General features: G+C 35.2%; 1 protein-coding gene across 6 annotated transcripts in view; it reads left to right on the plus strand.

Annotated features, from left to right (window-relative positions):
- LOC123549328 (uncharacterized) overlaps positions 1-22,764 on the plus strand; it is a 64,226-nt gene extending 41,462 nt beyond the window's left edge. For 4 of the 6 annotated variants that reach the window (XM_045337334.2, XM_045337338.2, XM_045337339.2 and 1 more), the window contains 16 exons: positions 1,921-2,166; positions 3,155-3,363; positions 6,301-6,351; positions 7,008-7,097; positions 7,812-7,876; positions 9,059-9,181; positions 11,181-11,322; positions 13,269-13,428; positions 13,987-14,168; positions 15,559-15,677; positions 15,949-16,098; positions 16,724-16,853; positions 17,127-17,264; positions 17,976-18,288; positions 18,696-18,791; positions 19,413-22,764. In XM_045337334.2, coding sequence (XP_045193269.2) covers positions 1,921-2,166; positions 3,155-3,363; positions 6,301-6,351; positions 7,008-7,097; positions 7,812-7,876; positions 9,059-9,181; positions 11,181-11,322; positions 13,269-13,428; positions 13,987-14,168; positions 15,559-15,677; positions 15,949-16,098; positions 16,724-16,853; positions 17,127-17,264; positions 17,976-18,288; positions 18,696-18,791; positions 19,413-20,527 — 3,329 coding nt within the window. In that variant the 3' untranslated portion in view covers positions 20,528-22,764. The remainder of the gene's footprint in view (positions 1-1,920; positions 2,167-3,154; positions 3,364-6,300; positions 6,352-7,007; positions 7,098-7,811; positions 7,877-9,058; positions 9,182-11,180; positions 11,323-13,268; positions 13,429-13,986; positions 14,169-15,558; positions 15,678-15,948; positions 16,099-16,723; positions 16,854-17,126; positions 17,265-17,975; positions 18,289-18,695; positions 18,792-19,412) is intronic. The other 2 variants (XM_045337336.2, XM_045337337.2) reach the window with 2 other exon arrangements.
- Positions 22,765-27,468: the final 4,704 nt, after the last annotated feature.

Genomic DNA, 27,468 nt, shown 5'->3' on the forward strand with positions numbered 1-27,468 from the left:
GCTTCTGAAGAGTGTCGCATCTCCATTTTAAAAACAATTATGTGAAAACGGAAACTTGCCACTACGCAAAGAGAATCGCTTTCATATTTTCTGTGAATAGAAAAATTACTTTTTGGAATTACTAAGATTTTTTGTTCAAGCGAAATGCAGTTTCCATGGCTATGAAATTTTCTTTTGTCAGTGGAAATAAATCAGTTATATCGATCTTGAATTGTTTGTTATACACTTATCCTATACTTAGTTACTGGCAAAACTGCGGGCGGATTTATCCAAACCATAGGTTCATTTTAAAAAGTTGTATTATACGCGTAAATTGCAAATGAGGCATGTTTTGTAGGCACAAATTACGCCGTTCTTGCTTACGATCCTGTGCAGCGTGGGGCCCTCTTGAGAGAAGCTAAATAGACGTGTTAGTGTTATCTTTGATAAATTGTTGTCATAACGCCTTCTATAAACTGGCCATAAAACAAAACAGTGCCGACAATAAAGTCCCTCCACCTATGATCATAACCATTATCAATATAGTTTATAGTCTTATTTTTTCTCGATAATCGCAAGCATTAAAAGATCCTTTACGCTGTTCGTCGATTATTCAAAGGGCTTTAGGATGGATCCAAATGCATGCGTGGCTTTCCGCAGAGAATTTAGGTAATTAGCTTTGTGTAACTAAGCGCGTCTGAATTCTCTTGGATTTCTATTCCTATGAACAACAGTTAATTGATGTCACTTATCTTAGTGCGGTATCTTTGACAATTCTTTGTTTTTAGAAACGCAATAGGACTTGCACATGTAGAAGAGATCAGAGAGTCTTTTGAATTTAGTCAATAAGGAGATAGATAATTCGCGCAGTTGTTCAGTTCCTTTGAACTAGATGTGGAGTAGTGTTAAAATAAGGAACGTATCTTAAGGATTTTTATTTTAATTTATCTTATAATTTTACAGTGGATATATGTGATTTTTTTGTGTATTTAAAGATTCTGACTGACAAACGTTCCTCAAAACGTGAAAAGATATTTTGTCAAAGATGCTAAAATAACTTGGAGTTATTCCTAAAGCATTATAATTATTTGCCGGGTTACTTGCGTCACTAGTTAGACATAATTTAGAGATATTCTTATTCCAAAATATACAGATACTTTAAAAGAGACATACCAGTAATTCAAAAGAAATTATGTTTTTTTTTTCTTCATAGAATTCATTGAAGTAAAAAGTCATTGTCTTAAATTTGCTTGAAGAAATTAGGAGTTAATTAGGAGTGAAAGTGTTATTTCTAATCAACATTTTATCTTCTGGTAAAAGTCATTTTGTTGGTTTCTAATGTTCTTAATCTACCTTTTCGCAACTTTCCTTTGATTATTCTAAGAAGAAATAAATTCAGTTGTCCTTGTTACATTAAGAAAAAATAGTTTTTGCAGGCTTTAATTCCAGTTAATGTTGATTTCGAATTTAAGTACCTGCGAATTTTTTCCCGAAAATTAAAGCTTTAAACGCTTCTATTTTCAATTCATTTATACCCCCACGATATTGAACAATTTTTCTTTTTTGCTTTGGCAATTCTTTGATAAATTGGACTGTCAAGTGAGATGAGTAGGCTTTTCATGTAAATACGCGCACTGAATGTTAAATCTTAGACAAACCGGAAGACTTTGGATCATTAAAAAGTGCCTGTGATATACCGCATCTTTCTGTTGGCATAATACGAAATGGGAGTAGTTTTATTTTCAGAAACTTTCTGCGAATAAAATAAGAGGAATCTTCCTTTCTTTACAAATGCTTGTTCAAATGAAAATATATTTCGTCGTTTATAAAAAAGTATGAGAGAAAAAATAGTGATTTTTAAAGACTAATTCAAGGAATAACATAACAGGGTACTAACGATGTTATGAGAGTCTCTGAGGAAAACAGAAATATTACTTTTAGCAAATGCCCAAGCACAAAAGCAGATGAAATACTTGCAAATCCGAATATTCGACATGTTTGCAGCCATTTCCGCCGAGCCTCAATTTCGACGTCGGCTGGACTCGTTCCTGCCTGACCAACCGGAAGGGGATACTATCTCCGAGATTGTGAGAATTCGAAATGAGTCCGAGGAGGAAGAAAAAAAGAAATTTAAGCTGCCCAGGTGGATCAGGAGATTAAAATTTCCGCATGTTATTGAACCTCAAAGTAAGTGTTTAATTTCATTTTGCTAGCTAACTATATACCGAAAACTTGTTTCTTATATATACGTATAATTTGACAATTTGACTTTTAGAGTTAGCTGAGGTCTTTGCTGAATTACGTTTTCAGACCTGTTAGATATACGCTCAACCTTGAAATTAAAATGGGAATGTCCGTTATGTTTTTTTTTGTAGACAAAAATGTATTTTAAGAAAATTATTGGCCAAAGAAACTTTTGATTTTTTTTTTCAAACATTTCCAGAACTTTTTATGGATATGCTATTTTAAGATAAATAGAATATTCTGAAAGTTCTTTAAGGGTCCAGCAAGTACAAGTCGGCGGCCCACAGTGGCTGAAATTTACCATGAACAATACCATCATCATACTAGATTTTGGGAAAAAAACAAACGAAACACAACTATATATACTATCACTATTTAAAAAGAAACTGACGAAAATCCTTGTTAAGGAAATTGTGGCCAAAACTCACGGAATAATTCTACATTCCGTTACAAAAAACTAAGAAATAGTATTTATTTTTGTTTCAAAAGTCTGGAATAGATTCTGTTCTATTCATATAAAAACAAAGTTAATTGAAACTCATTCATGACATTGTGACCTGCCGAAAACAATTCCGCGAATGTCGTCGCATTTTTGGCGTTTTGTTAGTGGTATAATTATAGCCTATCATGACCATTTAAGCAAAAAGATCTGCCTGGCAAGACGCGTAGACAGGAATGAACAGCCTGAAGTCAAAGTACTTCTTTTTCATTCAATTAATAAATTTTACATTTTACATTTTATTCAGTGCATGCATCTCGCATTCCTGTTCTTTCAGTCATAGTGTTTTACAGCTGTGAATGGTCTTCGAGTCAGTTAGGACTGTCCTGCGATATTTAATAGCTGATACCATCTTAACATCCAAAGAAATCTCGTATATACTTGGAGGTAATGCAACATCAGTTATGAATACATACTTCTGTTTTATTTCAGGTAAATTATATTTACTGTGGCTATTTATAGTAACTTTGGCATTCATGTATAATGCGTGGGCAATACCTCTCCGAGCTGCTTTCCCATACCAAACCCCGGGTAACGTAAAGTACTGGCTGGCCTGTGACTATGTTTGCGACTTTATATACATCGTTGACATACTACTATTCAAAATGAGAATCAGTTTTCTCAACAGCGGACTTAAAGAGGTAAGTTTTTTTCTTCGCCTTAAAGGTAAGACAAGTGTCGATTGATTAACTCTTGTAATTGTTTCGTTATTTTATGCTACATACATGTACTGGTTTTTCAAAATATGAAATATGTACTTTCTCTCGTATATACTCGCCCTTTAATCAAAGCGCAAACAAAACATTCTAGTCAAGGGTAAAACGTCTTCCAATAATAACCAATAATTACGTTTATATGGAGATATATTTGTTGAAAAAACCATGTTTGTATAATATTTTCTAGCAAAAAAAAGAGACAGTTAAATAGTCAACATTCGAATTTTTTTTTAAATATTTTGTCTTATCTTATGTTTTACAGAATTAGATTAAGAGGTATATAGACAAAAACTTTTTTTAACTAACGATATTAATTATATTCTTTATTTTCTCTTTCTTGACATGCGTTCATAATTACAATTGTAGCCGTTATTTATGCAATTCTACTTATATTTTTACTATAATAAAATAAAATCCTCAGTTGTATTGTATGTCAAAAAGTGTATCATCTTTGCATGAAAAGAATTTTTGGGAAAAAGCAATGTAAGGCTACCACCAGATGAAAAATGAACAATACAATATGTTTGTTTGTTTGTTTGTTTTGGGTTTAACGCCGTTTTTCAACAGTATTTCAGTCATGTAACGGCGGGCAGTTTACCTAACCAGTTTTCCTGGATTCTGTACCAGTACAAACCTGTTCTCCGCAAGTAACTGCCAACTTCCCCACGTGAATCAGAGGTGGAGGACTAATGATTTCAGACACAATGTCGTTTATCAAATAATCACGGAGAACATACGCCCCGTCCGAGGATCGAACTCACGACCCTGCGATCCGTAGACCAACGCTCTACCTACGTAGACCAACGCTCTACCTACTGAGCTAAGCGGGCGGGCTGCCAGTACAATATATATTAATTCTGTAATATGTATAAATTCTGTAAAAAATCGGCTTGCATTTCACAATTAAATATGAACATATGCATGACCTGGCAAAAATCCGCTTGAGCCGAATACAGCATCCCAGATCGAGCTACTGTTATAATGACCCTAAGGCAGATTTTTTTTTGATTTAACGTCGCACCGACACATAGTAGGTCATATGGCGACTTTCCAGCTTTGATGGTGGAGGAAGACCCCAGATGCACCTCCGTGCATTATTTCATCACGAGCGGGCACCTGGATAGAACCACCGACCTTCCGTAAGCCAGCTGGATGGCTTCCTCACATGAATAATTCATCGCCCCGAGTGAGGCTCGAACCCACATCGATGAGGGGCAAGTGATTTGAAGTCAGCGAACTTAACCACTCGGCCACGGAGGCCCCACTACGGCTGATTATACACATGTGTGCTCATATTTTCTTTTAAGACCTTTTAAAACAGATTTTTTGTTTTCATGTGCTCAATTTCTTTTCTACAATTAATTCAACAGTTACGTCCTAGGTTCAGTTTAAAAAAATATTCATTACGTCTTGTTAATCATTTGTTCTTGAAACGAAATGAATATTCTAAAGTCATTATAAGTGAAAATGCATTTATTCTAGAAATTGCGACGTTTTAATGTTCAATTTCGTTTTATTTTGCATTTTATCGTCTCAATCAACTTGCAAATGGTTGCACATTTACAGACTGCATGAACATTATCCACGATTGAAACATTAATCGCCCGTTTAACCGCAATGTAATGTCTTAGTTAACGGCGCAACATTTCTTAATGAATAGGTAACGTTAATATACTCGAAACGAAACCCAAGAAATTTTATGCTAAAACAGCTGGGCGTTAAATGAAACGATTGAGTGCATATCAAAATTTTGCAATGCCTTCATCCTTTGAAATCTTCGTTGTTCATTTTATCATGGAAAGCAAACAGAAACGATTACCAAACAAAATCCATTAATAGATCAGTACATGTTAAACCACGCTATACAAGAGCAGCGAAAGAAGTCAAATGGTGAGTCAGGGACACGGACAAGGGAGCTCTTGTTTACATGTTATACTAACAAACTGCCTTTCACATCAAAGTCAAAGTTCGTACCGCGACATACACCACCCATACATCGAATTCCAGAGATACATACTGTTGCAAAAGTTTTAATGACTGACATCATGGCACAGAGTAAGAAAAATGTGCAGCCTGCTTACAAGGCGACTGTTCTACCGACAGAGCTAACACTTATTACCCCCTAATGTGTCAAGTTCCTACCGGAGCCTCCTATATTAAGGTCAGTGTCAAACCTTTTGGTCAATATCACGTTTGATATTGACCTGGTCGTTACTTTGGCATGCATGGACTCTGGCCAAAATATTGCCTTGGCAAGAGGACGTGTTTCGTCCAAAACTCGTGCCCCAGTCTTGTAGGTCACGCTTGAAAACAGGAAACATATCTGATGTTGTCGTGGCTGCAATTTTGATATGCATGGAGCAGTCTTACAAATATTAAAAGAAATGATTGCCTCAATGAGACAGCATGCAGCATGTTGAACGCATGGCTAATACCTCTAATTCAGGGTCAATGGCACTACTTAACAAACATGTTTGCCTTAATAAAACTAGGTAAAACGGTCAAGATTACTCTTTGAAACCAAGTGAAAACATGTCAGGTTGTATCTTCAGTCTTTGAAATAATTGCGAGAAATATCTAGACCAAGGCCGCTTTCCTAAAATGATTTTAGCCCGTTTCATCGGTCAACAAATAACGGGTTCCACATTGTTGCCGTTTGATCACCGAAATCCTGATTTTTGTCTGGTGAATAAATTAATAAATATATGGGTTTTTATTGTAGTGTTTATGTAACTGCAGTAGCCAATTTAATCTCTCGGTTGCATGATGTAATTAATACACGCAAACATTTCCCTATGATACAATAAAAATGATGTTGAACTTATGCAAATTAAGGCTTTTAACTACTTCTTCCTTTTGCAGACACATCGGTCAAAAACGAGGGCGAATTATATGCAAAAGAAAATGTTTAAAGTAAGTATTTCTTGTTGGAAACAATTTCACAAACTTTTAATTAAGCATACTAATAGGAAAAAACGGAGTATATGCTACCATTACACCACTTTACCCCCCCCCCCCCCCCTCAAACATTAGATGTCTTGTTATGTTGTAATATTTTCTAGGCCTTTAGAATCATGGAGTCTATTTATATCCGCTCTATATTTTAGCCGGTGTTAGGGGGCGCGAGAGGTGTTGCCCTACCCATTACCTCTCATGAACAGACTTAGTCAAACTGCTGCATTCTATGCTACCAGAGGATTTTCTTATAGATTTTAGTGTTCATAAAAGGTTTCGATGTGAACGTTTGCAAAGCTTTGTTTGTAATTGGTATTTTTGTATAGCACTTGTTCATGTTCATATTTTAACAATTTCAGTTTAGTTTTCCATTTAAGAAAAGTGACTTAAATTAAATACGACAATGACAGTCATTCTACATAATTATATTTTTAAAATTGGCATCTGCCCTCAACAATGTTGTTTTCGTGAGACAAATTTCAAATCCATCTCTTTCTGGTACTATCATTTAATTATGTTCGTTTGTGTTTAGCTTCAGTCGTTCCTAATTTGATATGTTGTGCTGCAGTTTAATTGTCTTTTATCACTTTTTTTCTATCATGTTTACATTCCAGTTTGATTGTCTGTCGTTACTCCCGCTGGATCTGTTGTATCTAATTGAGATGAAAGTGAATCCATGGTGCCGCTTACCAAGGGTGCTAAAGGTAAACATTGATTCCTATTGTCGAAGATTGGAAGATGGTAACATACTAATAGGGAAAAAAATGTATGTTTTTATAGCAAAATTGCCGCAAGATTAAAACAGGACGAAATAAGAATTTATGTGAAATCTACTGAATAATTGAAATAAAAAAATACATAATATAGTACTGAAACTCGATATCAAGAACTCGCTTATCTAAAAAATTGTCGAAGACATTTTCAAGTTCCATCCCGAAAAACATGTCCACAAAATATCATTTTAAGTCTTCGAAGTAAAACGTTCGATCCCTTAGAATTCGAGGTACCTCGTTTCAACTGTATAATTGAGCCACGCCATGAGAAAACCAACATAATGGGTTTGCGACCAGCATGGATGATGACCAGCCTGCGCATCCGCGCAGTCTGGTCAGGATCCATGCTGTCCGCTAACAGTTTCTCCAATTCCAGTAGGCTTTAAAAACGAACAGCATGGATCCTGACCAGACTGCGCGGATGCGCGGGCTGGTCTGGATCCATACTGGTCGCAAAGCTATTATGTTGGTTTTCTCATGGCGCGGCTCATATTATTGCAAGACACGATTTATAGTTCGCTGCATTATATATTGCATAGATATTCTGTACATTGAAAACTTAACTGAAAGTTACAATCTAGTTTATAATATTAAGAACAAATGACTGTGATTTTTAATGTTCACACTTTTATTTTCTTTTAATAGATCCAGACATTTTGGGAGTTTTATTCGAGATGTGATCATCTGGTACGATCAGCCCACGCAGTGAGGTAATAGTTTCATTTTTTGAAACCCTGCTTACAGATAAGTTTTTTGTTTCCCGTATACCAAATTAATTCATGTACCGTTTACTATAAAACAACAAATGTCTCGGTCGTTCGCTCTGGGACGCTGCACTTTCTACCAATTGGTTTAAGAACTGGATTGGCTAATTTAGTATAACGCAACTTTCCGTGCGAATTTTTGTCAGAAGATGATTAAATCAGGAATGTTCTTGATCACCAGTCATATGAGGCCAAGTTTATCACATCTAATATAAAAGATGACAATATCTTGTCATAATCACATACATTTCTCTGAGGCACATTCCGGTTTTAGTGTTTGCATAATGTATTAGTTTTTTCGTAAGAAGAAAATCTAGATTATATCTAGAATTGATTTGGGTTTATTTACGGCTGTAAGAAATTCTGATATATTGATATGACAACTTGGTAATAAATTCGTGGTTATTCAAAAAATAAAGTTTTAAATTTAAACCAGTTCCTTGCTTTCAGTACCACATCTTGCAGGGGTGTCAAACCCACGCGACTTTTCGGTATCGTACACAAGGTAAATTGCTCGTTTTCACGTAACGTATTTGTCTGTAGTTTTCTTGTTACTTGGCGGTTTGTAATGAAATAAAAAGCGTCGAAGACAGAGAAACGAGTGTTTTCCTAAACAAAACAAAACGTCTCTAGACTTTGCCAATACATATACTTTCTTCGAACACTTCGCCCAAATTTCAGTGTGTATCTACACCTTTGGTCCGTGAAAAAAAATGGGCGAAGCGTTTGAGAAAAGTGTCAAGAATGTCTGCCAGACGCTTTGTGCCGAGGAAAGAACCCATTTCCCTGTCTTCGACGCTTGTTACTTTTATTAAAATTTGTCAAGTAATAAGGAAATTATAAGCAAAACTATTTACCTGAATCGAACGATTTTTCCGTGTGTACGATACCGAAAAGTCACGTTGATTGGCCTCCCTGCTTGACAGTACGTAAAGAATTGTAGTGAAAGCCTAATGTTTTAGCCAGAATTTCGTCGGCTTAAACGTATATTGATTCAAAGCGTTGAAAGTGTGAGTCATTCAATAGGCAAATTCAACGGCTAGAAAAATAAAATGATAAGACTAAAATATTTAGATTTTTGATTTGACAATAAAGATCTATAAAGTATCCATACTATATGTTTTCCAGAATTATGAGAACATTTACGTACATGTTGTTTCTTATCCACGTTGAAACGTGTGGGTACTATGCCATGTCAGTTTATGAAGGACTTGGCGTGAATGAATGGGTTTATAACGGAGAAGGGAATGCGTAAGTTGTTTTTGTAACTAAATATGAAACGTATTTTTGTAACTAAATATTAAACGCATAAAGTACTCGTATTTATAAACTTTTAAACTTGCAATTCGTAATAAAAACGCAACTTTCTGTGTCGTAGTCTGGCAATTCGTCATAAAATTGCAACTTTCAGTGTGACGCAGTCGTAATCTGGCAATTCGTAATAAAATTGCAACTTTCTGCGTCGTAATCTGGCAATTTGTAATAAAATCGCCTCTTTCTGTGTCGTAGTGTGGCAATTCGTAATAAAATAGCCATTTTCTGTGTCGTAGTGTGGCAATTCGTAATAAAATAGCCATTTTCTGTGTCGTAACAGAATATCGTTGTTTTAGTACGAAGACCTCGTACTTAGGTTAGACATATTGAGCATTTTGTTTATTCGCAATGAAATCACAACACGTTCTGTTCCAAATTGTATAACGAAATACTTGTATTCTGTTTAAACATATTAAGGATTTTGGAATATAATCACAGCACTCTTTGTTTCTAAAGCGGGAATTGTTATTTTATTACGAAGTGCTCGTACTTAGTTTAAACGTTGTGATGGTTTTGGTAATTCTCCTGTTTGGCGCCATATAACCTATACTGTGTTGGTGCGCCGTAAAACCCAAATAAATGAATAAATGGTAATTGTCAATAAAATCAGTTGTTATTCTAATTACGAAGTAATTGTTTTTAATCTAAGCATATTTATGGTTAAAGGTTATTTATAGCACTCAACGATAAACTTTTTGCATGAATGTGTACCTCGAACCTGATATTATTTGTCTGTAACAGTTTCAAAAAGACAAGTTAATAAAAAGAATTTCCTTAGGTATCATAGAATTTCTAATTACTTTGAACACCTGAGAAGCCTAATGTGTCACAGAGTTTTTACATTTTATGAGATGCTAGGCGAATTTTGAAAAATCACAGTTTTACATCGGCATAAAAACTCACAAAAAGACTAGAAAAGGGGAAACTTGATGGATTTTATTAAAAAAAAACGAATGAGCGAGTAAGTAAGAACATTTAGTTGTAACGGACTGGACATATTCCAGTCAACTACTTTACATTGCTATTTACCCAAGAAACATGTAAAGGAAGCCGAAATAGACCGAAGTGTTATATACGTTGATTTTAGCTATTTTTCGTAACTGACGTCACATGGGATTTTCATACGGAAAATGTGATCCGGTGGTTATCGAAACAAATCTTTCCATTAGCTGTATTGACAGCAGGAAATTATTCATTTTGGAAGTAATCTCTAATTACATTACATCTGAAATCTTTAAGTAATCATTGGAAAATTATCCCTTTATATCTGCGCGTTCCAGAAAACGAGTGAACGATTCGTCTGTTTACCGAAATCAAGAAAATAAAATATAATACAGCGATGAAATAAGTATTTCAGAAAACAATATTCTTCCGGCATTACGAGTTCCCCAAAAATAGCGTGCGATAATGCATTATTTTGTATCGAATGTTAGAAGGGAAGCATGTTTATCTCGTTTTTGTTAGGAGAATGTCTGTTCCATTAGTCTTTTCCGTCAATTTTTCGGAAATTCCGGATGTTTTGTTCATATGTCAAATACTAAAAGTACTAAACCAAAAACTAAAAGAAGTCAACGATCTCTGTGCCGTATCATTTAGGTAACATGTTGTCAAAGAAACAGTTGATACATGTATTTTAGGAGGATCTCTAGAAATACAAAATTAATGTCTTTAGGTATGAGCTCTCTTCAGCAGACGTCTATCCTCTAATATAACCGTCTATCATTCCTTCGATGCGAAATCTAGAATTAATTAAAATGGGCAATATTGATGGGGAGAAACATGCGATATTTATATGTTCAAAACAGATTTTATTCCAACAAAGTTATTGTTTTACAGTCTGCAATACGACATGCCCGGTTGTAGGTTAAATTGAATGACTTTACTAAAACATTTCGGCTCATCTGGTTCGAATGTTAAGATCTGAGTTATATTTCAGCTACATACGATGTTTTTATCTGGCAACAAAAACTGCAACATCAATAGGAAACAACCCGACTCCACAGAATTCACCGGAATACATGTTTATGACAGTCTACTGGGTATCTGGGGTGTTTGTTTTCGCTCTTCTCATTGGTCAGGTAATTTCATTGTTAAACCCCAAAATACAAAGATTTTGGGGGCCCTATTGGAGTCGCGCATGTCCGTCCGTCGATCCGTCCGTTCGTAGTTTTTCGAAATCAGAAGATTTCATAGATATTAGATTTACACTTTAACCTGGTTATCAACCATTCATTCTAACCCTTTATTTCTTTTCTATTCATCTAATTATTACATCTTTGAAGCATTCGCTTTTTCATCTGCACTGCCTCATTTATTTTGCATTCTGACAGCGACTTAGTTCGTTCGGTTCGATAAACTAATATAGCATATTGTATCATCAATTATTTTTCATCAAATCCAGACTGCAAAATTCTTTCCCTGCAGCTGTGCACACAGTCCAATCAATTAGAAAAGTAAATTCCCATCTATATCACAGCTGTCTTCACACTGAAACTTTAATTACATCCGATATGTCTGCGCTCTGCTCATTTGTCAGTTGGCATTACCCACAATTACGTTCCATTTGTCTCTATCCAAATCATTTTTGTTAACTTGTATTACCTATTTCACTGCATTTGGTATTTGTCTGATTTCCAGTATTTCATATTTATGTTATAGGTTAAAGGTAAAGGTAAAAGTCTTGTTTATCATAGTGTCAACCCTGTTGAAAGGGACAGTCAATTTGGCTTATGAGACACCTTTATTGTGCGTACCAATTACCTCCCGACTCCTACAACTATGCCAGGCGCCATGTGGATAGAAGTCGGTAACCATTCATTTAACAACCTCACGGCTCACGAACCGGTCTTTTCGGAACAAGTCCCATGACAAACATCCTCCGGACGAACGCTCCCCATGGGGCTCGAACCTTCGACCTCCCGATCCTGAAACGGACGCCTTACCACTGGGCCACGGTGACCGGTTATAGTGTTTTGTTAATTGTTTATCTGTCTGTCGGTCGGTCGGTCGATCGTTCAGTCGATAAATCATTTGGTGACCAATCAATAACTAGACAATGGTTGGTTTACCAATGCCCAAAATTTAACGGATGATAACGTGTGGCCAGAAAATGAACTCAATTGTTTTTGGGTAAGTAGGTCAAAGCTCAAGGTTACAGTGACCGCCAGACTGAAAGCTGTTTCCATCCAATAACTAAAGAACGCGTTTGCCTACACTTATCAAACTTTAACTGATTACTGTCTGTAGTCAGTAAATGACCCCTCCTGATCTGATGGTCTGTAGGTGTCTACTCAATAACAAAAGAACGCTTTAGCTAACAGTCGTCAAACTTCATAGGATGGTAGATGACTACTATAGGTTTGGTGTCTGTAGTTCAAGGCCACAGTGAGTACTAGACTGCTCAGTAATTAAAGAACGTTGTGGCTGCTAATCTTCTTAGGATTATTGTCTGTAGTCAGAAGATAATACTTGATGTTTATTTCTATTGGTCATTGGCTCAAAGGTCAGCGCCATAACATATAGAATTGCATACTCGATATTTCTTTTACAAACAAGCTTTTGTTATTTTAGTCAGTACTGTATGGTTTTCATGCCTTGGGCGTAAAAATAATGCTGCATGTCTGTTTTTGCATTATTTTGTATCTTTATGCTCCGGACCCTAAGACACTTTGAGGTATGTGTTAACTGTTAATTGTCCGTATGTCTTTCTGTGAGTCCGTCCGTCCGTCCGTCCGTCCGTCCGTCCGTCCGTCACACTTCCTTGTGTACTCAACTGCACCTACATTTTCCATCTAGTTGAAATGAAACTTTGTGTATAGTATCAGCATGTGCATATTTTCGGGACTTTTATGTCCAGTTATTTGTTTCTGGACTGACGGCCCTGATGTGGACTTCATTTACTATTCTGTCAAACATTTTCAGGGGGTTTGCGTCATACAATGTTGACATCATTCTTGTTTATTACCCATTTATATATTTTGTCATGGATATAAGGCACTGTATTCTTGTCTTTCTGCTGTAATAGATCAGAGATATCTTTGATGCATCAAACATGGTAAAGACAACGTACAACCACAGAATGGACCAGGCGTTGAATTACGTGAAAAACATGAATGTTCCTAAAGAAACGCAAGACAGAGTTAGGACCTGGTTTATTTATAACTGGCAACAACAGAAAGTTATTGGTATAAACATTTTGTATAAAATCTGCCATTTGCATGTACTTCTGCTTAATATTTCTGTATGTGACGACACAGGAATGTAATATCCAGGAATTGACAAATGCCTAACATCAGAAAGACAGTCGTTTGCATACATTGTTATGCTAATAACTGCAAGTCTTTGGTGTGCATTGATTGATTTATCTATGAACACCAGAATCTCCATGAAATCACCGATGCATAGAAGGCGTGATAACATTAGATTTATTGATGACATGGTTGACAATTTACGAGGATGTTTTGTTACTATGGTATTACATGGAATAGCTTCCGCAACAACAAATCTGCTTGTTAAAGTAAAAGCTATTGTCTCTTCCATGGAATGATTACAAATGGATTGAAGTCACGAGGGAAATTTTATTACAAGCTATAGTCTGTTGCACTGAAGGGTGACAAATGAATTTGAAAACACGAGGGGAATTGGATTACTGATATTCATCCCCGGAGCAAAATTACACAGTTTCTTTCTCGTTAAGCATTGTCCACGAAACTAATTTGCATATACCATGTGCTATTTTGCAGACGAACGGTCGATGATGGACGCCTTGCCAATGAAACTCCGTAAAGATCTAGCTATACATGTTCATTTTAATACATTGAGCAAGGTGAAGCTGTTCTCCGATTGTGACAAGACGTTGCTCTATGACCTTGTCTTAAAGCTTAAACCCATCTTGTATTTACCTGGAGACTACGTTTGTAAGAAGGTAATCGTGTAAATTCAGTTTACTGTCACCTGTTTTGCTTTAAGCTCAGTAAGTAACAATTTTGATCGATTTGTTAAATTGAGCTTATAACGAGCTTGTGAGGAGATATATGATTCTTTTTGTGATTGCCTTACTTAAATTTACTGACGATGTAGTTGAGGTAGAAAAATTGCCGACATAAGAATATTCATATTGAACAAAGGCTTTAAGATAGGAGTATGAAGGCTATTAAATGTCCTCAAATGGCTCAGTATGGAAGTTGTGTCAGGAAATTAATGTCACTTATTCCAAATCTGTTCGTGTTGAGTTGCGATTGTAGTCGTTCGAAGTTCCTCGCACGCACGTACTTCTTTTCGTTATCCATAGTCCACATCTTCTTTTAAATTAACTTTTCCCCTAAACCATGCATGCAATTTTGACCAAACCCTCAATTCATCCAGTTTGTTAAATAAAACATGCTCGTCAGAGGTCACTTTTCCCTATATGCTTTAAAAGCATTTTTGTCACAAACTATTTGTCTGATTTTCGAAAACTTTTGCACAAATGATTCTTAGGTGGTCGTCTACCAGCTTAGTGCAAGGAGTGTTCAGTTTATCTCGATTCGGTAAACAAATGACCACTAGAGCTAGAAATAGGAAAGTCTTCAGACATCATCTCCTCCTAAATTGCTACTTTCATCTTAAACACTTATTCACACAAACGTTTTGGGGCGGCCCTCTTCTTATAGTTAAAGCCGGCTTGATTTGTCAAAATACATGGTTGCTTGGGGCGGAAGTGGGTAAAGGGGAAGATTTCCGTATAGGACTTTACGTATCCTCTCCTCTGCCTCCGCAAGCTAGTTTTTAAAGTTATTTAGAAGAATTGTCTCCTGGAGGATTCTTCTAAAATTGTACCTATTTGAGTTTTGACCTGGAGAGTGACAAAGGGCTATCGTGTCACTCTCAACATCAAAATAGATAAAATATGATATAAGTACTAAGATTGTGTGATTGATCAATACATTTCTATCATAAAACGTCGAAGAGAACATCATTTTTCTTACACTTAAGCTTTAAGTACACACCTTCTTATAGCTTTATTGTGATCTTTGGGATTAACACCGATAGAGTTTATTTCATTCCCTTGTAAGGCTGGTTGGCTTTCTGAAATGAAATTATTCCACATTCCGAGCGAGGTTTCGAACCCAAAGCATTTAGGGGCAAGTGCTTTAAAGTCAGCGACGGCTCCTACATTTGATGCCTGATCTTTAACACTGATCGATGCAATACCAAAAAGGAATTATGAAAACCAGCAAGTAATCTGTGATGTGCTTGTACCTGAAAAAAACATTATCATTTCAAGAGGTGTGCACTTTCGCCCTATTTACACATAATGCTGTATATCTGTTTAGGGTGAAATTGGAAAAGAGATGTATATCGTCAGTCAAGGAATTGTAGAAGTTGTAGGGGGTCCAAATAATTCACTTGTTCTTGCAACATTGAGAGAAGGATCTGTTTTTGGAGAAATAAGGTAAATGTTCTCAAGGTAAAATGTATCTAATAAGTTACAATAAATAAAAGAGAATTATAATTCGAAGATTAATCTTCTATATGCAGAACTGTCGATTTTGATTTGGTGTTTTTTTAAGAATTTATTTAGATCTATTTAGGATATTACTTGGTTGCTATTTATATATTGTGAATTTCGAGTTACTTATTCAATGTTTGGAGATAAGCAACTCGGAAGTTAGTAATTCAGAAGTTTGATGTATTAATTCGAAATTTTGACTTAACCTCTCCAGTCTTCTTGCGATGGCAGCTGAGGGGAACAGACGGACTGCGGACGTAAGGTGTAAAGGCTTCACTAACCTGTTTATACTTTCAAAAGTTGATTTTGAAAATGCGATGAAAGACTACCCCGAAGCTCACAAACTTCTAAAGAAAAGAGCAAAGTAGGTACATCAGTATGCTTAAAATTGCAAAATGATTTTATTTGTTAAAACGCCGACAATCATCTATAAAACAACAAAAATGATTGTCAGAGGAAAGTATTAATAATTCAAGGCAGTTTCTTCTGTCTGAATGCCACTGTATTAGGCATTTTAGAATCTGATCTAGAATTTGGAAATATCTATTCATAATTGCCAATTTCTCGAAGTAACGACGCAAAGCCTAGTCGAGATTTTGTCTACAACCCGTAAATAATCAAAAAATGTCTATATGGATTTTATTCATAAAAGAAAACGTATTTATGATAAGATCTATCAAATTTTAATTTCCAAACTGTCCAAAGTTACATGTATGCCGTTGATGTTTAGAAACATTGTAATTTACTTTAAACTTTGTAAAATCAATTCTTTATGTTGAAAGTATGTGTTGAAGTACTTTTCGTATCATAATGATGGATATAATTTTATGAAAATTTGAAAAAAATAATATCCAGTTTACATCCGCAATATGGAAAAGAAATAAAGTATTTCGTCATAATAGTCATAATGGCCAGCATCATTGTTACTATAAATAGCGGTAAAGAGCAAGCATTAGAAAATATAACATCATTTATATTTTATGTTTAAGGAAACTGCTTCGTATGAATGCTAGAATTGAAAGACAGAGTCAGTGTTCTGTGGATCAGTCAAAGATCAACGCTACAAATATCATACACACACCGCCAGAAACCCCTAAACTCGTGCAGACAGTGCTACAGGTAGGTCGGTATAACATCATACAAAGACACTTATAGATGATATAAAAGATACACATTGTATTAATATGTGTCAGGATATAGACAAAATAATGCACTACCGAAAGTTTAAGGTTAAATGACTATGAAAATAAGGAACGCTGTTTGCAGTTCCTTGTGTAATGAAGTAGGTACATTCTGAGTATTAGCGTACTTTAAATGTTCTCATAGTTGGGCCTTTTTTCTTCTTTTTTTTAAACAGTCGTTAAAGGTAACGTTTTTGATTTGTTCATCTAGGTCATGGACCCCGGATCGACGCTTGTAAGAAAATTAAGCTCGAGAAGAGGTAGTAAGAACAATGGAGAAGTATGGCCATCAAAGAATTCTGAAGCTCCAGATGTAGCCGATAACGGAGCTGACGAAACATGCCCAGATGTATGCTATTTTATTCGGCATATTTGTGTAATGCATGCACAGTTAGAAATCAATATAATAAACTCGTAGATACAAATATAAATACAAAAAGTTCTCAGTTGTTTTGCTCTATGAACAGTTTTCCTAAACTTGATTGCATTATCTTCTTGAAATCACATGGCAAGTTTATGCCTGGCATTAAAGAAGCAGTACAGATGAATCTCGGTATCTCGAATCCCAGGGAATCGAGCGTTTTATTTCGAGATAACCGACATTCGACTCAACATGATATTTTGAGCACGTGTTTTCGAGACGGGTCTTGAAAATGTATTCGAGATAGCCGGAACTTTGAGATAAACGACTTCGAGATATCGAGTTTGTTGCAACTGTACTTTATAATGAGAACATACACTACCACAGCAATCGGGGTCTTCTTTTTTATGTGCTGACTTTAAAGTGTGTTTGTATAGATATCGTATATTGTAAATTACTTTTAAATGGAAAATTTGTAACTGATTTTCTATATACTGTAATCTTTCTAACAAATTCAGAATAAATGTTACTGTTAATGTAATTAATTTTCATTATAGTCTTGATCTTATAATTGTTCAAACTTTGTATTCTGGAATGACTGTATATTTAGGCAAAACGTGTTGTGTCATACGTGTATAGCGTAAACAGAGTTGCAGTGTTAACTTTGGATATTTGATTTATCATACTTTCTTTGGTCAGATAAACAATCGAGTCAAATCTGTCACTCAGAGAGATGATGCTGAAGATTTTTACGACAAAATGCTGTCTGACCGAGACTGGTCAAATGAACAAGTGAAAGTAGAAAACGAGGTACTAGCGAAAATGGGAGGAACTAGCGGGAAGCATAGACAGGAAGGCGAAAAGGATAGTGGCGAAGCAAACGATTTAAGAACCAACAAAAAGACGGAAGTGAAAGATACTGGAAGCAGAGAAAATTCGGGAGTGAAAAGTCCTGGTAACAGCTCACAGAAAAAGAAAACAAGCGACAGCAGTACGAGTAGTTCTGATTCTGGTACATGTAAAACTCGAACATGTAACAGTTTAAGTTAAATATGTACAATTTGAACATATAAACCGCCAACATGTAAAGGGTATACAGAGAAAAACTAAGATATTAAGCATCTGTTTCAAAACGGAGGAGATATTTCTGTTGAGATATGCCTATATTATCAAAAAGTCTCTTTTGTTTATACAGTTTGTATGATTTGAACACAACGTTATATCAAAGAAATTGGATTTTTGTCCGTCTGTCATGCAACGGTCCTTGGTTTGAAATCCCATCTAAGGTATAAATCTAACATTACACCGTTTTAGAGAATGTATAAAAGGCATTCGTTTCAGCACATCTATGATGCAGATATTTATTTTGGTACTATATAAAGCCTACTCAAAGACACATATCTCCAAATTTACTTTCAGGTGTACGAGATACCAAAGTGACGAGTCCTGGATCTAGTACAGTACGGTCACTGAGCAATAAAGATAGTAAAGATTCATTTAACAGTGCCGATTTAGGTATGGCAATAATTTTTCATATATATGTTCGCAATTTATGTGCATTCTCAAAATATACAGGTGCTTTTAATTAATAAAATATGTTCAGTTTAAAAGAAACAACTCGAACATCATTTTATTCCTGTTGAAGATAAAGCACAGGCATGTTTCACAATAACATTTATGTCAAAGAGTGGGTAAGGTTGTTAATTTTTTGTTTGCCATATGATCAGTATACTATATTCTGTCCATGTTACTTGCCTGCTTACAAAGAATGTTGTGTAAGGCTCTGATAAGTTCGTTGACGGTAGGATGTGATTCTCCGCCTGTGTTACCTGCCTGCTTATGAAGTATTATGTGCTGATCATTTCGTTTATCTCTAGGCTGAGCTTATAACCACAAAATGCAAATATTACCTAAATCTTGAAGTTGTTGTACTTTTGACCGCTGTTTTTTTAATCAAACCGAACACTATTCATCTAAGCAATCTCTGACAGTTGCGACTAACCCTACAGCTAAACGACTTTCATAACAACTTTTCCCTAAATCTTCAGAATATGTTTGCATAGATTCTTGAGCACTATTTTACGAGTAACAGACATTTTTTGAAACCTTATGTTATTTCTTTTTCACTTATTGCAGCAGGGATACTGGAAGACGACTCTGGAGATAGTGACAGCACGGAACCTACAACAAATCAAGATCACAGTATTAACTACACAGCAGAAATGTTTGGAGATATAGAGGCACACCCAAGCCGAGTTAAATCAGGGCGTAGTCGGCGAGCTAAGAAAACATATAGAGCAACTAGTGGTAAGATGGGAGGAAGTTCTTGCCTGTTAAAACGAAATGATGAATACGCCAAAGCATTTGCAAACGGATTTACAATTATTATAGACTCTGTAGATGACAAGGAAAATTATTCAAGAGATTGTTTCTCACCGGAATCGTCAGACTCGGGTGAAGATGATACTTTTGATTGTGATGATTTGTTAGAAGACAGTGATGATAATGATCAGAAAGAACAAATAGTTAAAACAGTTACTTTTGAAGATAGGCCTACGAAAGAAAATGTTGATACAGATACTACTAAAATTGTAAAGAATAAACCATCGAGTGCTCCATTACCGAAGACAACAAGTGTTTATACAAAGAAATCCACAAAGCCAGTGGCTAAACCAGTCTCAGCAGGAGTGAGTAAGCCATGTATTCAAAGTAAGAATAAACTTGGTTTAAAATTAAAAATAGAAAATGAAAAGACCCCTGATTTTACACCATATTTAAAATCTTCAACTGGTAGAGGAAAATCACAGACAAACAAAGCTCGACAGCAATATAACATGTCTAAACAAAAGAATAACAGCAAAAATACATCAAACGGTACAAAACCAGTGTCGGGACTGGCTGATAGAACTCGAACTGACAAAAAGAACGGAAGTACAGTTACTAAGGTTACTAAGGACACATCACCACTGGAAGTAGAAAGAACAAATTCCGGCGGAAGTACAAGAAGTATTGCTGTAGCGGAAGCGGATGACAGTCATTCTGTCAATAATGTTGAAACTTGTTCCCAGTCTCCAAATCAAGTCACGTGTTTTGCTGATGTGCATCGAGAAAAGACGATGTCGGCAAATTCGACTCAAGAGGAAATGGTGACGTTGTTTTCTCCCGATATGGTAGCATCCGGAAGACAGCGCAAAATAAGTGTTATATCTATTGGTTCTGTCTTAAAAGACAGTAGGGAAACACTAGTCTAAAGTTAAACACATGTACCTGCCAAATATGTATCTGATTTCAATATAAATGAATACCGGGTGCATTTTATTTTCAGTACTTTTTAATTTCAGTATTTGTTTCGGTTTCTTGAAGTGTTCATTCTCTCCTTCTTGAAAGAGATCTTACGACCAAATTTAATATTTGAAAACAAACAAAAACAACTACAGAGCATATATGTAACAACGCAATAACAGGGTTGCATGTACCGGTATTACACATTATTGTGTGTTACATTAAAAATAGTACAGTTATTTATAAATTTGTAACTAGCCATGATGTTGATCTGTACAAGGACGAAAAACTAGCATTTTTAGCAAATGGTTTTTATAACATGGCAATAAATTGTGAATTCAGCTGCTGACATACATTTGCTTTTGTGACCACCCTTCGTCCGTCTTCAGTCCGTCCATCCGTGCGTCGTCCGTCAACAATTTCTTGTCTGCACGATATTGGTTTCATTAATGATTTTATTTTAACCAAACTTGCACACAACTTGTATCACCATAAGATCTTGGTTCCTTTCTTTAACTGGCCAGATCCCGTTAAGGGTTCCAAAGTTATGGCCCCCTAAAAGGGCCAGAATTAGCTATTTTGACCTTGTCTGCACAATAGCAGCTTCATTTTTAATTTGACTTTAATCAAACTTGCACAAAACTTGTGTCACCATAAGATCTCGGTTCCTTACTTGAATCGGCCAGATCCCATAATGGGTTCCAGAGTTATGGCCCCTGATAGGGCCAGAATTAGCTATTTTGACATTGTCTGCACAATAGCAGCTTCATTTATGATTTGAATTTAATCAAACTTGCACAAAACTTGTGTCACCATAAGATCTTGGTTCTTTTCTTGAACCGGCCGGATCCCATAATGGGTTCCAGAGTTATGGCCCCTGAAAGGGCCAAAATTAGCTATTTTGACATTGTTAGCAGCTTTATCTATGATTTGATTTTAACCAAACTTGCACACGACTTGTATCACCATAAGATCTCGATTCCTTTATAAACACCCGAAGGGACGTATTATGTTATCGCCTCGGTGTCCGTCTGTCTGTTTGTCTGTTGGTTAGCAATTTCCCTTCCGCTCTGTAACTCTTGAACCCCTTGAAGGATTTCAAAGAAACCTGACACAAATGTTCACCTTATCGAAACGACGTGCAGAGGTCAAGGTCACACTTAGGGGTCAAAGGTCATATGACTTTGTTTTGTGTGTACATTGCTCTGCATTTGCGTTGCATTGTAGTGCTCTTGTTTTTATTTGGCAGATCCTTCCTTTGTTCACTTACAATATTTTTTTTAATGACTTCCTTTTTACGTTACTTTAAATAGCTTATTTTTAGTAACTTTTTTATTATTGACCGTAGGGAAAAATCGAGACCACTTTTCTGAGGTATTATATGGATGGTACCTCCAATTTTAGGTGTATTTTGACATATCTGTACCTTGTAAGAATATTTTTTCTTTTTGGTTAAATTTCTTCCATTTGTTGTTCCTGTCCTTTGGACTTAGATATTTTTTTCTGGGGACCTTCTTGCCCTTAAGTGCAATGATAACAGGTGAGCGATATAGGGCCATTATGTTATATTTAGTCAAGTTAAATATCTACTTTTTAAGTAAGTGTGAAACTAGTGAAATATGTGCGTAGTATTTCGCTACACTTTACTGAATAAGGTCACTTAAACTCGCATGCTATAACCTTTCTAATTTCCACAAAATAAGCTTTTTGACTAAAACAGACATAGACTGGACGTTTTATGTGAAGCTTGCCATGAGATAAAAGCATGAGAGAAAAGCATGAGAGAAAAGCTCATATTGATTATTACACGACCATTATAACTATTTGAGTATTTAATTTTGGTATAGGTTAAGATATTCAAGAGGAAATGGTGATGAACTTTAATGCAATTACTATTCAAATAAAAATACGAAAGACTTGGGACGCCGATACCTTGGCAGTCTTAAAAACATTTACGTACAAAAATGTTTTGCTGATTTACTGACATATGATATTAAAGCAACTTATATGATAAAAAGTGTAAGTATCGTAAGTGGTTTTCCTCAAATTATAACTAGCCGTAGTATTTAAATGTGCTTGGTTGGAAACAACTAAAATTAAGTAGAACATTATCATTATATTATAATATATGTAAGCATTAGAAATGCAGGTCAAATGTATGTAAAGGTTGTTAAGTTTGTTTTTGTGAATAAAAATGAAAACACGTCTTTTTCTTTAATTGTATCTTTAGATAAAACAGCACAGCACGTGTCAAACGACTTGTTACTTAAGTTTCCAGTGATGTATAGTATCACGGTAGCATTTTCATCGTTGAAGTATAACATTTCACACTGCAATTTCTGTCAAAACTTGCATTTTCCTTTCATTAAACCAGATACGCTAGTTACACCTTTATGGTAATCAAATGCTCTAGACGAGAGCATATGAGCTGAGCATCGGGAAAAGAAGGTGAAAGGTTAGATACAGCTTACATACGGGTCTCAGTATTATTGGCGAAGTACAACCAAGACAACGTGGACATACCTTTGTGGTAGTTGAATGATTAATATGATAGCTTATTTGAGCTGTGCTTCTAGGAGTCAGGGCAAATATATGAGTAAGAAGACGTATTCTTTACGAATGCAGTGCATGTTGTGGATCCACTGACTAAAGTCAAATATAGGAGTTCCAGCCTTAAGGAAATTAAGCTGCACATAATTAATTAGTTGTGTGTTAATAGCTTATAATATAAAGAGATTTAAGTTATCCCTGAAATGATTGAGCTCACAATCTATATAATTTGAAAATCGATAAAATCATTAAGGACAGAGCAAAATTGTATGAAAGAGACGGGTTTCATCAGCTCTGCTGTTTAACAAAGACATTCAGTATAGTTTGTCAGCTAGTCTTGGAGAAAGTCACTTAAGCGGTTGGAACTATTTCCTTTGTTCGTGTTATGAAAGGCATAGGCACGTCCTTGGATAATATGTCAACATCTTGACATTCACACAAATATACGCTTTTAAATATTCATTTGAAAGGCCTCTCAAAATTTAGTAATACTGTGGTATAAATGAGAAACTGATATTTCAGAATAATATCTTAATATATATTAACTGAATACCTCGGAAATTACAGACATACAATGTGCATTGGCACTGACTGGAATCTATTGTCACTTTTTTTCAGATTTTGGCAGTATAAATATTGTGAAGATATCTCACTTAGACGTTGGTTATATAAGTTTAAAAAGTCAACTCCCTTCTTTGCTAGTATTATATAGTACAAATTTTGAATATCGTTGAAAGACCTATTTTACAGATATCTTGACACTAAAATATTATGCATTGCACCAGGCTGCTTTGAACATGACTGCTGTGTAATGCATTGTTCTTGACTACTTAGATATAGCAGTGAAAACAATTGAGCCGCACCATGAGAAAACCAACATAGTGCGTTTGCGACCAGCATGGATCCAGACCAGCCTGCGCATCCGCGCAGTCTGGTCAGGATCCATGATGTTTGCTAACGATTTCTCTAATTGCAACAGGCTTTGAAAGCGAACGGCATGAATACTGACCAGACTGCGCGGATGTGCAGGCTGGTCTTGATCCATGCTGATCGCAAACGCACTGTGTTGGTTTTCTCATGGTGCGGCTCATTAATATTCTAGTGAAACAACATTTTTGCTAGTAGTACCTTGAATATTGTTGGCAAGACAAATCCAGGTTTCATCCAGGCACTGAAAAATGTTGCTCTGTATCAGATTGTGAACAAAGCTACTGGTTGGAAAATGTATTTTTGACCGTTTAAACACTGTAATTCATTTACACAGTTTTTTGAATTAATAAGCAAAAAGATGTATTTTAGTGAAATAATATTATTTAGAAAATAACGAAATAATTTCCCCAAATGATTTATTTATTTGCATATCATTAAACAAATGTAGCGTTTAATTTACCTTGTGTCTTCGGGTAAAGATCAAATATTGCACTATTATATCAGAGTTAATTGTACTTCTGTATTTAAGACTATGCAAAACGCGAATTCTTAGGTTATCCGCTACAGTCTGTGTTTTAGTCTAGTTTTTCATATATTAATGTATGTTTCTTCTTTGACCTTGTCCTCTTTCCTTATCAAAATTACTGGCATGTGATTTTTACAAGTATTGTGTCAAGTTTGTTATCAAGCATGGTTTATGTTAACCCTTATCATGCTGGACACGATCGAGTCTGCCTTTGGGACCAGTGTAGATTATGAACAGCCTGCACATCCGTGCAGTCTGATCATGATCTGCACTGTTCGCCATTCAGTCAGTATCTTTTTGGTAAGCACCAGTTTTAACAGTGAATGGTACTGTCCAACGTGAACGACGGACAAGTTAGCAGGGTAAGGGTTAACTCCAGTAGATATTGCAAAACGTTAGAACCATAAATAGTAGTTAAGGTTGCACAGTGGCATTGTCTTTCTGGTCCGGTGCCTGTGGTGTATATAAATAGCGCGAGATCCAACAGTTGAAAATTTCTTGCTGCGAAAATGAAATGGAATAATGACACTTCATCCACAGCGTATTAATTTGATATTTGTTTGCCGCTATACAGCAATGATATTTATATTTTTCATGTATCTGTTGTTTTTTTTTCAGATAGTCCAAATGTGACATGATTTTTAACTTCAAACAGCCTACACATCACTCATTTAAACAAAAACCGAATACAACAATTTTAAAAAGTTAAAATTTATTCTCAACAAAACAACTTCACAACACATCAACGAGACAGAGTGAAATAAATATACATGTCTCAGTAACAAAAATGAGTTTCAGAGCAAAATATTACAGCAACTAACAATTACAGATATATACATGAGAAGATTTTATTGTATTATAAACATCAAAACAAGTTCACAGCACTAGACTGGTAAGGTATAATTTTGTTTCATAAAGTTATATCAATACAAAAATGATCGGACTATGTTATTATGACAATGTACTTTGTTTTCAATAATAACATTTTCAATATTACTGTTTTATTGTACATTTCAGGCTTTAATACATGTTTTTTTTTAAGCGAAATATCGAAATATTAGAGTGAAATATATCTTGTATTTTCGCAGGAAAAATATCAAATATATTTTTCAATGGTAAGAAACTATAAAATGAGTAAATTTAGACAAAACATAAAAAATGTTTGTTTTACATGTAAGATCAAACTAACTTTTACTCACGAACGCCATATCTTACATTATCACTCGTGGCTATGCCACTCGTGAAAATACTAGTATTGCATCTGGTGTTCACTCGTGATATCCTTTATTGACTATACTGACACAAAATTTATTTCAATATACTAAAAAGTTTACAAAAGAAACAATGAAAGATATATTTTCAATACTGTTTTACAATGAATTGCTATGGAGAACTCGGTATATAATTATCTGTTGTTGACAATGTCATGTGATGAACTGATCATTCCTGTGATCAGAAATTAGGCCAATAGTAAGTAATGGGACTAATAACGTGCCTAATATGCGCATCTATAAAATGAATAAAAACAAAGGCTTGAAATACCGAACCAGAGTAAGATAGTTAATACAGTTAATTACCGAGAATCATAAAAAAAATCGAAACAAATTAGATGTAAGACGGCAGTTCATTGGAATAATTTACTAGATCTACAATATAATTCTTCACAATTAGATATTAATATTGGCCGCATATAAATTTACTTCATTTCAAAGAAATTGTTTGTCGTGATGAAACGTATGCGATGTTGGCGTTATTTGTCCTGTGTTTTGTACTGCCTGATAGAAAAATGAAATATTTTTCAAATATGCTGTTATTGGACAATCGTAACCAGTCTTGATGTCTTACTTACAAACAGTTTAACAGCACTAACTAAAATACAACCATTTCTTACAATTTATCAAATATATATAATTCATTATTCTTTTATATTACTACAAGTATATTTTAAGCTAAAACGTTTAAAACCGATACAAATGTTCTCCAAGCTTGTTTTGTTTTGTCTCTGTACCACTCACCTGAGCTCCAACTGACTTTGGTAGAGAACCAGCCTAGAAACATTTCTGCTAAAGTGTTTTGAAAACTGGCCTGCAGATCCAGAGAGGAAGGTTTCCCGTTTTCCGTACAGGCATATAGGGAAAAATATAGGGTGAATATTCTAAACATTCCGCTACATACTAGTAGATATAGCAAAAAGTGACCATGTCCTCTGGCGATGATGTTGTTTTATAACTTTAAACGATCTAAATATTATTGATAAATGGTCGTCAAAGCAACGTTTATGTAAAATTGTATAAAACAAGAAATATCTTTAAAAAAGATGGTCGGCGAATTGTAATAAGGAAAGAAGGTTATGAATTTTTCATCTAACATTCATCTTTCATATAACATTTTTCAAACTGCAAAACAAAACACCGCACTTTAACAATTTCAATGGTTCTCTTTTAATTTTTCGCAAAGGTTTCGTAGGGTTGCAATTTTGTTTCGTTTATCCTTAGACGAATAATTACAGCAGTAGTTTGATGAAGATTCATGAAGCGGTTCATGAGAAGAGGTCATAAACGTGTTTATATTTTATGCCGGGCCATAAAAAGAAAAGGCCTTCGTCTTGATAGGGCACTACTGTCCGTGCTATTCGTGCTGGCGGGCGGAGTGAAACTCTGATTTGTGCGAATGCTTGTAAACTCATGAAACGAGCAAAATACGCAGAGCAATATATTTTTAGATGGCCACTGAATAAGAAATCTGGTTGCAGAATATACTATATATCCAGCACAATAGCGCTTTATTTATTTCGAAAATAGGCCAACTGATCCCGCTTTAACAAATGCATATTCGCTATTCATGAATCTTTGGACAGTGACGTCACACCTATTAAAAAAAGTGAAGGTCAAGCAAAACATACAA

Source organism: Mercenaria mercenaria, chromosome 6, assembly GCF_021730395.1.
Source record: "Mercenaria mercenaria strain notata chromosome 6, MADL_Memer_1, whole genome shotgun sequence".
Taxonomy (NCBI): domain Eukaryota; kingdom Metazoa; phylum Mollusca; class Bivalvia; order Venerida; family Veneridae; genus Mercenaria; species Mercenaria mercenaria.